The following is a 14,782-nucleotide window of genomic DNA, read 5'->3' as shown; positions in this document are numbered from 1 at the left end:
AAAAGGACATTTGGAACTTAAAATTATTAATTGGTCGCCTTTGTCGACCAAAAATCCTTCCAAGTAATATATTATTGAGAACGTTCATTTAATTTTCTCCTGCATTTTCTTGATAATGAATTATCGAACATTTTTCAAAACTTTTCGATAATTCGATTTTGAATAGAACATGTCAAAGTAAGTGTGTATTTATGTCGAATTTTATTCGATTGATAGATATTTTATTGAATATTTTATAAACTAAAAACAGTATCAAATAATATTGGGATACAGTAATATTTATAGTAGCAAATTTTAGTATAAACTTATCTTTAGTCATAGCTTTATGACAAAACTTATTCACGAGGAAGAAAGTTTTATTTATTACGACTCCCTGACAGTTACTGATTATTAGACAGTTTGTGTTATGGATAGTGTACTTAATTACAAACATAATGTATATTACATGAAAATTAGTTAAGTGACCGTTATTGATAACACAACTTTCTTAGGAAATGTCAAAATTTTAGTGTGTTACACTGTCAGGTTTTCTAGAACGTTGTTGCTCAATATTTGCTTATTGTAACTTGTTCTAACTTTATGATTTGGTAATTTCATTGATGTTTCATTAATCGACATGAGCTAATCAATCATGAAAAATTTAACCATGAATGATAAAAATAAAAAATGAAAACTAAGAAATGCACCCAAGGTAATATGTGTACAAACATAACGATATTGCCCCTCGCAATCTTTAATATATGTAAAACATGTCGCATTATACTGTAGGATATGTGAATTACATTTCTACACTTTATTTAAACGCAAAATAGATTTAAGAAAAAATGAAATAAAAATCGAGTTTAAAAAAGGCCGAATTTCCACGTAACCCATTACACATTTTATTGCTATAAAGGGAACAGAAGGTTATCGCAACCATCATAACCCATTTTTGTTATTGCCAAAGAGTTTTCTTTATTTTTTTTTATTACACTTCATTTTCATTCTCTCGCCTTGTTGTTTCAGTTTTTTGCTGTGCTTCTTTAGAATTACGATGTCATAATAATATTTAACGTTTATGATGCGATTTGTCGCAGCAATAATGAAAACAAAGTCACAGCACGTCGTCTGCATTGTCTTTTCTTTCGCGACTTTGGATCTAACTCTTACCCAATAATACCGAGTATCATCTAAAAGATTACTATTATTGTGCTTTTATTTTTCCCAAAATATAAACGGGTTGTTCCTCTTGCTGTCAACAAAATTCGAAAACGTGAGAACACCCTATTGACTGACGGCTGTACGAAAATCACACTCTCACGCCAATTGTTGTGTGTCCATAACATCTTGAACTAAACAAAAGTTTTATAACGGAAGCGACATACTATGGAGATCTTAAAGGAATTGTACTGTGCAATGTTCATATAATATGTAACAATATTATAACGTCTCTTAGATGGACGGTAAGAGTATTCCTACCCTCCGGAAAGTATTCACGGCGCGGAGCGTATAAAGAATACACAAGCACATGTTCGAGTTCCCACACAAAAGTGTTACCATAAAAGAGTAAACGAAGGGTAAGCCAAAATTGCGAGCTCCTCTAAACGTGTCTTAACTTATAAACGCGGATTTCGTTCAAGGGCGTCGCGTCGGTTGGTTGCACAAATTGTGGCCTAAGGATAGGATAAAGAAAAAAAACAGCATAACAGTGGCTGGAGAAAGTGGAAGTGAGTATATCGAGTTAAATAATTTACTTAAAGGGAGTTACGGGTAATTGAGGGCTCGAAGAAAATGACTGCGTGCGTCAAGATGGCAATATTAACAATATTGCCGTTTTTTGAGAAGCTTTTAGGAGCACTGCAGAATTTCTATGAAACAGCAAGTAAGGCTCATGTTAGTAGGCACGTGTTCATGAAGAAGTAAATACGAAAAAAAGGGGAAAAAATGTACTTATAAACAACTCCCTGATGAATAGTACCGATGGAAAATAGCCTCTGGCAGGATTAGGGTGCGTACGATTAATGATATAGCCCCCAGTGTTTAATAGATTCAAGGGTCGGGCTAAAAATGTATAAATTATATTGTAAAGTTTATGTGTGTGTGTTTTAACCGTTCTTAGTATAAAAAATTATAAAGAGGTATACGATTAAAAAAATAAACGACATTATTAAATAAGGTTAAATCAATTAAAGAAATTTTCTAATGAGCAACTTTGAAATTGTATTTTATAAATTTAACTATATTTTTACATAATTCAATATAGAATTCATAAAAAATTCCGACTATTTAAATATAGTGTGTATACAAAATGATCCACTAATTATGTCTCATATATCATATTTTAATATTATCGTCAAAAGTACAATTTTTTTCTTTTCAGAAGTTATGAATACCCTATTCAATTTAATTAATATGAAAAAATATATTTCTTTCTCTTTAAAATTACATTACCTTAATTTTTTTTAATTAAAGCATACATGTTTAACAAAATAAATAAGAAAATTATCGAAATTAGAAATAACTGGTCGATAACAACATTCGAGTCATTATTTTAAAATATTTAAGTATGAGAAATAATATTTGAAGAGCAGATCTGTTTATATTTATCTCTAAGCATTTCTGTTTTGCTCATCCCCTTCTGACTTTATGTAAAAATACTTAGATATTTTAAAATAATGACTTGAAAAATGTAATCGACCAGTCATTTTATAAGTTTTATAATTTTCTTATTTAATTAGCTAAACATGTATGCTTCCATTTATAAAAATAAAGTTGATACAATTTTAAAGTGAACAAGAAGGTATTCAACCTTATTTTTTTATGTTGAATAAAATAGGTAGGATACAATAACTTCTGAAAAGAAAAAATTACATTTTTGAAGATAATGTGCGAGACATACTTAGCAGAATACCTTTTATTTGTCTTTGAATAAAAAAAGCTTTATTTTATATGAATATTCCACTAAGTAAAGTCAATAATTTTGAGGCATTTACCTTTCCTATTTATCAACATAGTTTTCATTTTCCATAATTTATATTGAATATTACACATGATATTCGTGTTAACATATTAGCATAGAATATTTTATAGTACTCCTATTGGTCCATCGGAATGTAAATAATTCTCTACATTTATAGACACAACTATCAATCCTCATTTTAACGAACGATAAGGAATGAATAGCATAAGCTTATTCGAGTGTAAAAAGTTCTTTATGGCTGATATGTGCGTTTAATATTAATAAAATATCTATGATGCTAAATATGACTACAACCACAACGAAAAATGTCTTTATTTTCAGAATTTCAATTTTTGTTTTATTCCATAAACATTAATCAAAATTTTGCACGGTAAATTTTATGTTTCCACTTTCTACCCAAATCTCTTTATTCTAACTTAAAGCTTTAAATATGTTGGCTATGTATTTGTTTCAAATGAGTAATAAATTTTTTAATTGTAAATTTTCTAATATCCAATTAATAATTTCGCTTTGAAATCAATACTAATTCTATAATAAAACCTAAGTTATAAAATTATCTTTTTGGTATATAAAATTTATATAATCCAGATTTATCTAAGGCCAATGTAAAAAAAAAACTATATTCGACAAAAATGCACAAAAAGTAAAGACAAGTATCCCATTCTTTTTAAGTTTATCTAGTCAAATATTTTTAAAAAATTAGATAAAATTTTTGTATCTAAATGAGTACTTGTACTCAATTTTTCATTGGCGCATCGAAATTATTTGTAAAAAAAGACTAAAAACTAGCTATTTTGAAATTTAAAAAAAATAAAAAAAAAATTATTATTATTGATAAATAGTAAAAAATTACTTTAATGTAGTCTAAAACTGCAAAAATTATTTGAAAAAAAAAAAATTCAATAAATGAATAATGGGATAAAAAATTATGAGTGTTGTTAGNTGAAAAAAAAAATTCAATAAATGAATAATGGGATAAAAAATTATGAGTATTGTTAGTTAGATCTGAGATACTCTGTTTATAAGAAATATAGCTTTACAAAAATAAACTTATTGATTTTATCTTAGTGTAATCTGAGAATAATATTTACTATTTTTGTGAACATTACACGTGCTGAAATCGAGTACTTTGCATTAGATTCAAATTACATGATGGAACATTAACTATAAGTCCAGTGTTTGGGGGAAATAAAGTTTTGTGAAAAGGGTCCATTTCTCCGCATTTAAAGTGTCGCAGCAGTGATTTACATTAAATCTTATTAAAAAAATCTATAAACGTATTACAGTACCCTTAAATGTAAACTATAACATTGTAAATGCACTCAAAGCTCATGCAACAACTCTAAACGAAAATCGATTTGCAATCAAGTGTAATAATATTGAAAATGTAATGTGGTTATGTTCAACGCCATGCACCAATGGTATAATATTTTATATTATATAATTATAACAATACAAGATAATATTTTGAATAATGTTTAAGTATACAAGTTAACATAGTGAAATAAAGTTTTTGTATTTTAGTAAATTAATAGTTTATATTTTAAATTAAAAGTAATCTTTCTTCATTTAATATTAATCTATATTTCATTGTTTTGAATAATTATAATCAAATATGATTAAACTGTACATCAAATAAAAAGCTTAATGTATTATTTGATCTCTTTCAAAGATTTCCAACAAAAGTAAAAAACGTTTAAAAATTATTTATGTTATAGAAAAATAACCTAACACAATTAAGCATTTATTAAATACCAAGATAAGGTTAATAACATAACTAAAACTCGGACATATAGATTACTGGAATCATAATTGTATTCTTTAAATAAACTTTAAATTTAAACTCAAAATTAAATGTTAATAAGCGTTACTACAACGTTAGCAGTTATTTAAACTCAAGTTAACATAAGAATATTTACGAAGTCTGCATTTGATAAAATATATTTTACTAATAATAATTATATATTTTACTGCTAATTTAAAATTATCAATATTGTGATGACACTTCTTCCAATTATAAGTTTTCTGATATTGTTACAACATATGAAAAAACAATAAAATATAATTTACATAAAGTTAGGCATATTTAATAAATCTAGTAGTAGTAGTAGTAGTAGTAGTAGTAGTAGTAGTATTGTAAAGTGTTGGAACTTTCAATATTTTGATTAACCGTTGTAATGAAATAAGATAGGTATAATTAATTTTTGAAGAGCAAAAATGACAACAAAATGAAAACTGTTTTAATCATTAAATATAAAAACATTTTTCAAAAATTAATTTTTGCACTGATTTAAAATAAAATTTCTATAAACTTTAGTTTTTAAAATAATAATTTATTACTAAAAAATGAATAATTTTCCAGAAAAAAATTGTTTAAATAAATAAATGTTATAATATAAATATCACGTTTATACTAATTTTTGTCCATTGAAATTGATTTTTACAAACATGTATAAAAAATAAGTTGAAATTCTTACAATAACATTTTTTTAAGTTCAACTTTGAAGTTTGAATTGATATCATTAAAAAATGAATTTTGGTATAATTTGTTATTGTTTAAATTGAAATTTGGCTAAGAGCTTGTAAAATTACTATTAACAATAACATAGGTGAAAAGTTCAACATTTCGTTCAATTTCCTAGTATATCTGTCGTAATAAAAAAGTTTTATCAAAGTTTGACTTTGTAAATGTTCTGATTATAACTTGAGTAAAAATAAATGCTGTAGTAATAACGTCTACAAGCGTTTAAATTTTAAAGTTTTAAAAGAATTTCAATAAAGTTACAGTAATCGATATGTCCGAGTTTTAGTTATGTTATTAACCTTATCTTGATATTTAATATATATGTAATTGTACTAAACTTATTTTCTATTAATTAAATAATTTTAAAATGTTTTTTTTCTTTTGTAGCAAATCTTTGAAAGAGTTCAAATATAACATTAAGCATTTTTCTTGGAGTAAAGTTGCATCATATTTTATTATAATTACTTAAAACAATATAAATACTGATACATACATATAATCCTTAGGACAGTCAAATATTAAATAACTGAACCACAATAAGGATTTATAAATAGTTATTTATATATACCAATAACACTTTTTCCTTCTTAACTTTTAAAAGTGTTGCGCCTTTTAGATATAACTTTGAGTTCAATCACATCGAATCGTTTCATAATATAATGTATTTATATATTCAAAAGTTTTTAAAATATTTCATAATAGTGAATACATAAATAAACGTATGTTTTGTTTTACACATAACCGTGTATATAGTAAATCAATTGCAGGCTAGAATAATTAAATAAAGTAACTAGGGCTTATATTTAAAACAAATAAAAATATTTTTAACTAAGGTGTGCTGTTGAAATTTCTGTAGGCAATATCTACCTATGCGCATAGAGCAAAGAATCTCCTTCATCTCTTTCTCATCTTTCAGCAAGTATGAAATACTTAATTGACTGTTTATTTTGAGAAAAATATATTTGTCACTAGTGGAATTTTCATAAACATTCATCGATTTACCTATTAGATAAACATCACTATTTTATATAAGTATATAAAACAGCTTAATGATTATTTTAATGAAATTAACGAAATAAATGTAAAATTTATGATTATTTTTAAATGATTTAAACTATAGTTTTATTTTTTATTCTAGTTATTGTAATGACGTTAATAGATTTCTTTAATGACACAAACTAATTTGTGTGATTCTCAAAGAATGAGCGGAATGAGTCAATATGTATGTTTTTAAAAGTTTTAATGGTATCATGTAATAAAGATCATTGTGAATAAAAGAAATTTTAAATGTAACTTTTGAGGTATTTATAAAACAAAAAGAGTATTAGTAAAGTAATCAAATGACATAAAAGTATTTTATTTAGTTACATTTTAAACTTATCATATTTTAATGCTGTGTTTTTGCACTAATATTATATTTTATAGTACACAATTATATTTATAAATACACATTCGTTTGAATTCAAAATAGTTTCATACATTAAAAAATATCAGCATAATTTCATAATTTATAATTCCAACAATTTCACTGTTAAATTTTCAAAATTACAATAAAATAACAATGAAAAAAAAAAATTACCTAATAATTCTTATTAGTTTTTAAAGTGTTGATTACAAAATAAAATAGTTTAAATTTATTTTTAAGTAAAATCTTTAGTATGAAATATTTGACCAATAATAATTATTTTATAAATGTTCAAACTCTCTGTAACTTAGCATATATAAATGAAGAAAGTTGTTATCCCAGCCACCAACTATGTTTACAAGCTGAATATATTATTTGAAAAGCTTGAGGATTTATCCATGTTTGCAGTTGATTGCTGACGTTTCGGACTCATTGCAGAGTCTATCTTCAGAGCGATAGTTACTGCTCGGTGGATGAAACTATACTGGCGGCTTATCTTTTTATCAGTCTGTTTTTATACGTTGGTTGTTTATCATATCAGTTGTTTATCATATCTGTTTATGACTTATGTTGTTTACGGTATCTTGTTTTTGCTGATGTTTTTGTTGACGACTTTGTTTTTGTTGTTTTTGACATTCTTGGCATTTTGGTCTTCCTTTTCTGCACCGACAGTTTTCCATTACGTTGATAGTAACTTTTTCTTGTACTGTTTTCAGTGTTGTTAGTTGATTTTCTTTTTGTCTGGTGTATTATGGGTAACCAAGTTTTGCTTATTGTCCATCCGTCTTCTCTGTTAAAATTCTCTGGACATTTTTCGATTTCTATTGCCTCTTTGTACATTCCTTTGCCAAAATGAGTTTCTTTGTTTAGTATTTTTACTTTATTATCGCAGTATAGTTTTAGTCACCGAGTAGTAACTATCGCTCCGAAGATGGACTCTGCAATGAGTCCAAAACGTCAGCAATCAACTGCAAACATGAATAAATTCTCAAGCTTTTCAAAGTATGACAATAATATGACAATTCATGAAAGTTTCAACACATTCATAACAAGATTATACGAAGAGGACATGAAGAAAACTTGTAGACGTTGGGACAATTTATCCCAGAAAAAGGCTAAACTTGTATCAGATCTGACTTTTATGAAGAGGTGCACAAGAGGGACAAAGGTATAACACCACAATGCGTCGCCATCAAGATAAGCTACCAGAAATGCAAACACCCGAAGTATATGAAATACCGTCCAGAAAATTTTAACAGAGAAGACGGATGGAAAATAAGCAAAACTTGGTTACCCATAATACACCAGACAAAAAGAAAATCAACTATCAACACTGAAAACAGTTCAATACAAGAAAAAGTTACTATCAACGTAATGGAAAACTGTCGGTGCAGAAAAGGATGTCAAAAACAACAAAAACAAAGTCGTCAACAAAAACATCAGCAAAAACAAGATACCGTAAACAACATAAGTCATAAACAGATATGATAAACAACTGATATGATAAACAACCAACGTATAAAAACAGACTGATAAAGAGATAAGCCGCCAGTATAGTTTCATCCACCGAGCAGTAACTATCGCTCTGAAGATAGACTCTGCAATGAGTCCGAAACGTCAGCAATCAACTGCAAACATGGATAAATCCTCAAGCTTTTCAAATAATATGACAATCCATGAAAGTGTCAACACATTCATAAGCTGAATATATCTTAGAAAATTGCCTTCGATTTTTCTGTAAACGTTACGTATGAAATCATTAACACATAACTTGTTAACAATGATAGGAACTTTTTTATGATTCTCAAAAGGGATCATATAAAATAAATCGATATTGATTCGATCGATTTATGTAAATTTTACGAAAAAAAATTGGTACTGTTGAAATACAAGCAATAATTTATGTGGAAAACTTATTACATACATTTGTTAGAAAAACTTCTAGTGACATACGAGGAACTCATTAAGAGTACTATACGACATTGTATAGTGAAAAAATTTATTATTACGATATTGAAATTGATATTTCTGGACTTTAAAATGATGTTATAGAAAGGAAAACATTTACTAGAAAATCCTGCGAGATAGTATCAGATTCCATTGGTCGTGAAAAAGTTAGATGATATTTGAGAAAATATCAACAATAGAATATCCTCCTAGCACAGGAAAATTTTTATGTTGTGTAATCATAGGTACGTGAAATCCTTACAAATTCTTAAAAAAAACTCGACCGATAAGTCAATTAACTTACTAAATACGGAAAAGATATTCAAAAAACCGAAATGATTTTGGTTTTTGTTCAAAAATAATGTGTATTTTGGCATAATACAGATCAACACACATGCATCTTTATAAATGCATAAATTTAATTTATACATTCGATCGTATCAATTTAAACCAAAATAATGTCCGATATTTAAGAGAAAGAAATAATAAAATTATGTATAGTGTAATATATTACACTTTTATACTTAGGCAAGAGGATGAGTGCGCCTGGAAAATGACTAGTAATAAAATAACTTGTTAGTCCCATGTCTTACATTCGGCTATCCCTATAAAATGTTAATAACTTCCAAAATATTGGTCCAAAAGTTGTTATGAAACAGTTTTTTTTTTTTTTTTTTACATAATTCTAATATGCTGGTGACGGATTAATGTACCTTAGAGATATTTGTATAATTAATAAAAAACATTGTGATAATCATCACGGTTCTAATGAATGACATATAAAGATATATTACTCTGACATATCTTGAAATAAAATTTATTTATGATTTTTTCTTTGGTAAATATGGTATTGTTTATGTATGGTATTGGCTGATTTTTTCTTTAAATTCTATCTCGGAAAACATTTTACAGAAAAATCACCATTTCCCCCATATCTTGACAGGTGATTTTAAGACGACATATGGGGCAGTAACCTGTGATGGATATCCATTTGGGGTTCGGGCGTCATTTTATGGCTATTTACCTCTACCACCAAACCAACATTTCATTAATAACATTAATAAAATATAAAAGAAGCAGACGATTGTAAACTTTGTTTCTATAAACTTATTGTAACATCTTGGACAGTATAAAAAATATTCTATAATTAACTAATTTTTCTTAATTGTACGTATTGAAAACTGAAATCAATTAACAATTTAATTAAACTTGAAAAAATGTTTAATAGCTCATTTATTTGAAAATGTATAAAAAACATGTACAAGAAAAAATAATTCAGTCTGTTTTGCTAGTCTTCAGTTGTTTCATAATTAATGTCGCTTTATTGCGTGTAGTGGGATCCTTTGAAGAGACCAAGTATTTTACACTCGAACGACAGCAACTCTAAAGGTAATTATTATTATTTTTTTTTATTTTAGTGGTTGATTTTTATGTTTAATCAAATAAAAACACGTTTTGGGCGTTCATGATTCCATAAATGTTTGTACTCTTAGTATAATTTTAATGAAGTAATTGCATAGAAGTTATAAATAATCATACAGAAAGATCTGATATGCTAGTCAAACATTGCAAGAGTGTCTAAAGAAAAATAAAATAGTTCATACATTATCTGTAATCTAAGTAAATAAAAAAATGCTGAATTTATTATTTTGTTTAATATTTAAGTTGAATTATGAACTTATATATTACACAAAATATAATACTATTGTATATATTTTTTACTTTCAAAATAGTATACTTCTATAATTATATTTCATTGATATTAGTCATATTATTATGTAATAATACGTTACTATCCAAAAATATCTCCAGTAATTTTGTAACAGACATTTTTTTCCAAAAAATATTTTTAATTGATCAATTTTAGCGACAACTTCAATTTTGTGCCTGTAAAGTTGTATTTAAAAAAATGTTTAAACCATATATATTTTAATAAATAATTATTTATTATTTTTATTAAAACTATTCATTAAATAACTGTCTAAAAAAATATAATGTACCAAAATATACATACTTAATTGAAAAAAGTATATCTATATCATTCAACATTTAAAGTGCGCACATCAAATACGAATTTTAACAAAATATATGCATGTACTTTATTGAAATTTAAATTTATGAACAAAAATTGGAAACATATAAGATATTGTAACCAAAAAAGTATTCGATATTAAACAGCGCCTGATCAAATGTAAAAATGAAAATTTGCTGTTATCAGCCATAAAAAGAAAAAAACCAGAGCAGCATGATTTTATTTACAACCGTATATAGTCAGTCAGACCACGTTTGGATGTTTGTAATGACTATCGTTGCGGAAGAAAATACAAATCAAACAAACAGCCGTTGGAAGACTAAATTCGTGGTGCACTGTGTTCAATCAATTCAAAATATAAAACGTCAAAGGCTGAGCGAATATTGAAAATTTTCCTTTAGCTTTTATTTGCAATTCTAGGTTTCAAGAGAAAAAAAATTGGTAATATGAATTTAATGAATTCAAGATATTTACTGACAGGAATGGGCAAAATTGATTACAGAAGCAACATTGGCCCTAGCAAATGGTGTATTCAAAAACTAAGTAAAACATCTAAATATTACAACATGCGTTATTTTAACGTGTTTGTGAACTTTCAAATTACTCTTTTAATCTTCAATAAATTACAAATAGAATTTTCATACATTATTTATTAATTTTTTTAATATATGCAGATAAAATTAAAAACGGTTTACTAAAAACTATTTATAGGCTTTTGTAAATTTACGGACTTGTATCAGATGAATTAAACTTGTTATATATAATTGGAGAGTTTAGCAGATATAATTAAAAAGCTCTCCGACATCAGAATTACATTTATTAAAGTGGATGAAATAATTTGCATAATATAAATTAATTTCGCTTAAATATTTTAATGAATTAAAACGTTCACTGAAATGAATACTGTTGAAAATTGATTTTTGTAAAAATAGTTTAAAAAAATATTTTGTATATAAATTCAACAACTAATACTTAGCTATCTTAAATATTCTGATATCAAGTAGTCGCAAGTTTTCTTTACATTTTTTTTTAATTGGGTGCTGCATAAAAAGTATTATTTAATTTGAAAATTATTTTACTCGTTTTATATATTTAAAGATTAATTATAAAAAATATATTCGTTAATAAAGTCAGAGTGATGTATTCAGAAAAAAAAAACTTTGTTCTATGTATTCATTTAGAAGTAAAATAGAAAATCAGATGGAAAATTTTCATTTGGATTAATATCAATTTCGAAGCAACAAATTAAATAACAACATTAAGTCTAGAAACTTTAGTAGAAATATCAAACAAATGAACTTTAATCTTAAATTTGAAAGAGACGTGTACATAAATTTAAATCACACAGCACACTTCGCATATTCTATTCAATAACAATTAACTAGAGTGTTTTAATATTAAACATGCACGATCAGTGCAACTTGTTTCGGAAAAGGAAATTACGTGACAGAAGTTACAAATCAAATAATGCGACNTGTTTCGGAAAAGGGAATTACGTGACAGAAGTTACAAATCAAATAATGCGACTGTGCACATCATTTTTGAAATGAAAAAAAATGATTTCGACGGTCTTTGATTCAGCAAACTTTTATTCGTCCATTTCAACGTCATATGAAATAATATCGTTGTCACTATCTCAACATGTTTTGATATTTTCAATGTATTTTTTATATTGAGTAATTTTATTTTGTTTAGTAAACAAGCATATATTGAAAATTTAAATTTATTCAAACTCTAAGGTGACACAAAGTTGTATAATTTTACTTTATTTTTTATAAAGTAAATATACATCCTCTCATATTGACGTAAACATTTGCAAGTGATCTATCTATTTAAAACTATTAAACATTAAAAACTCATCCAAATATAATTTTTATTTTCTCTGATTGACTTTTTGTACAGAATTGATAAAATACCTTTTTTATTATCACTCATGATTGTAAAAATATATAACGTAAATAAATTTACACAAGATTTATCTTCTTTGTAGATGCCATTGTTTGCGGCAAATAATAGGGTTATTTTAAATTCAAATAAAACTATTTTTCGTTTCAAGTCACTGATTTTCAAAGAAAACTATTGAATTGAGAAAATAAATTTTTTTAATAATTTTTGTTTCCTCATATCATTAATTAAACTTTTACTTTGTTATGTAAATTGTTTATTTGTAGTAGTAATATTTCATTTTAGAATTTTATAACCCATGCTACTCATTTTTAAGTGCAAAACATAATCGCTGTCGATTACAGAATATGTCTAAATTTATTACTGTGGTCGTTACTCCCTCATTCACGTAAATGGCTATTTTTCGTTTCTCATGTTATGGAGAAGCTATTGTTTCCTACAAACTCTGTTCACTCATTCTCTAGTCCTAACTGACATAGGTCACACATCTTTTTGGCAGCTCACGAAGCCTGTACGTAGTATTTTTGTTGAAAAATAAGTATAAATGAGTTTTTCCCTTAGTCCCGTGGGAATGATGACTGTGGGTGGTACTTTCCGCGAGTGCATGTTATCAGAAGAACAATTCGAATGGAATAATAGCAACAATACGGAAAGTAGAAAAAGCTCTTTAGGTTTTATTTTTCACCCTCTGTCAGGAGTATTAATCTAGTTCCATCCCTTATACATGCACATACACACCCACACGATTAGTTTCAAATTCCATTGCTTTCGATCGAAAGTGCACGCTACCTTGCAGTGTGCATCAATCTTGATACAATTTCTTTATTATCAATATTGACATGTTTACACAAATATCCGCAGCATTTTTGGACAGAAATTAGCAAATCGATTTAATGCACCATTTAATAACAAATTGTTGTGTTTTTGTAGGAATCTGTGCTTATTTTTTTATTTGATATTTCGACCAAAAAAAAATGATAAGAGATAATTATTTTAATGATAATTAAATTAAATAAAACTTTTTATAAAATTCTTATTATGTTATTAAATATTTTATAAGCTATCATAAATCAGTTAATTGAACGTATAATTTAGTTATATACATCATCTAATATAAGAAAATATGGTTCATATATTAGGTCATCTGGCCTTAAATTTAGTTTTAAGAAAAGGTTACTAAATTACTTTTTAGCGTAATTTAAACGTTTCAAGTTTATTTGATAAATTATTTTTATCTGGAAATTTATAATGTATTTATAATCGCAGAATAAATACAGAGTGATCCGCTAACTATGTCTCACGTAATATCTTAAAAAATAAAATTGTTATAAACAATTTTTTTTTAATCATTATAGATTGGATGAGCTGTTTCACAAGAAAAAATAAATTTCTACTACCAATTGTATGCTTAAAACTTATATTAACTTTAAATTTTCAAATGCAACCCAATTTTTTTAAATATAATAAAAAAAAATATTTAATTTTATTTAATATTAAGCGTTTTACGGTTCTCTAAAGTTTAGGATTTATTAAGAAAAATTATAACAGACACGAACGTTGTAGGTCGTAAATCGATAAGCGCTCCTAGTTTGAACTAATGCAATATGCTGTAATAAAAGCATAGGTATATTTCTATTTTAGTTGTTGAAAAAATACTTAATGACGTAATCAATGAGAATTGTTTGTTACTTATCAACAAGTTGTTACAAACTTATACAAATAACAAATGACAAAATCAGATCGTCAACAACGATCTGTCACATGGTTGCGTACAGCTGATTGAAAAATGTTTGTTTAATTGAAAAGTTATATTTGGTATAAAAATAATTTAAATTACTGTGTTGACACTTAATGAATTCTATTTAAATTAATTTATAAGTTTCTTATATATTTATCAATGAAACAATTCATTCTGAAATTTTAAGTGCATATTTTTATTACTCATTTTAATAAGATAAGCATTTATTTATGATTTATTTCAAAGGAAACATATCAACGGATTGATGAATT

At 26.1% G+C, this 14,782-nt stretch overlaps 1 protein-coding gene across 1 annotated transcript in view; it reads right to left on the bottom strand.

The window, feature by feature from the left end:
- LOC126908184 (uncharacterized protein DDB_G0271670-like) overlaps positions 1-7,728 on the bottom strand; it is an 8,262-nt gene extending 534 nt beyond the window's left edge. The window contains exon 1 of the mRNA XM_050690096.1: positions 7,467-7,728. Within this exon, the coding sequence (XP_050546053.1) occupies positions 7,467-7,728 (262 nt within the window). The remainder of the gene's footprint in view (positions 1-7,466) is intronic.
- Between the last annotated feature and the right edge of the window lie 7,054 nt (positions 7,729-14,782).

The sequence above is a fragment of the Daktulosphaira vitifoliae genome, unplaced genomic scaffold, assembly GCF_025091365.1.
Source record: "Daktulosphaira vitifoliae isolate Bord-2020 unplaced genomic scaffold, ASM2509136v1 Scaffold_5, whole genome shotgun sequence".
Lineage (NCBI taxonomy): Eukaryota > Metazoa > Arthropoda > Insecta > Hemiptera > Phylloxeridae > Daktulosphaira > Daktulosphaira vitifoliae.
The sequence above is the reverse complement of the archived record's forward strand: the minus strand, read 5'-3'. Positions and strand labels throughout refer to the sequence as shown.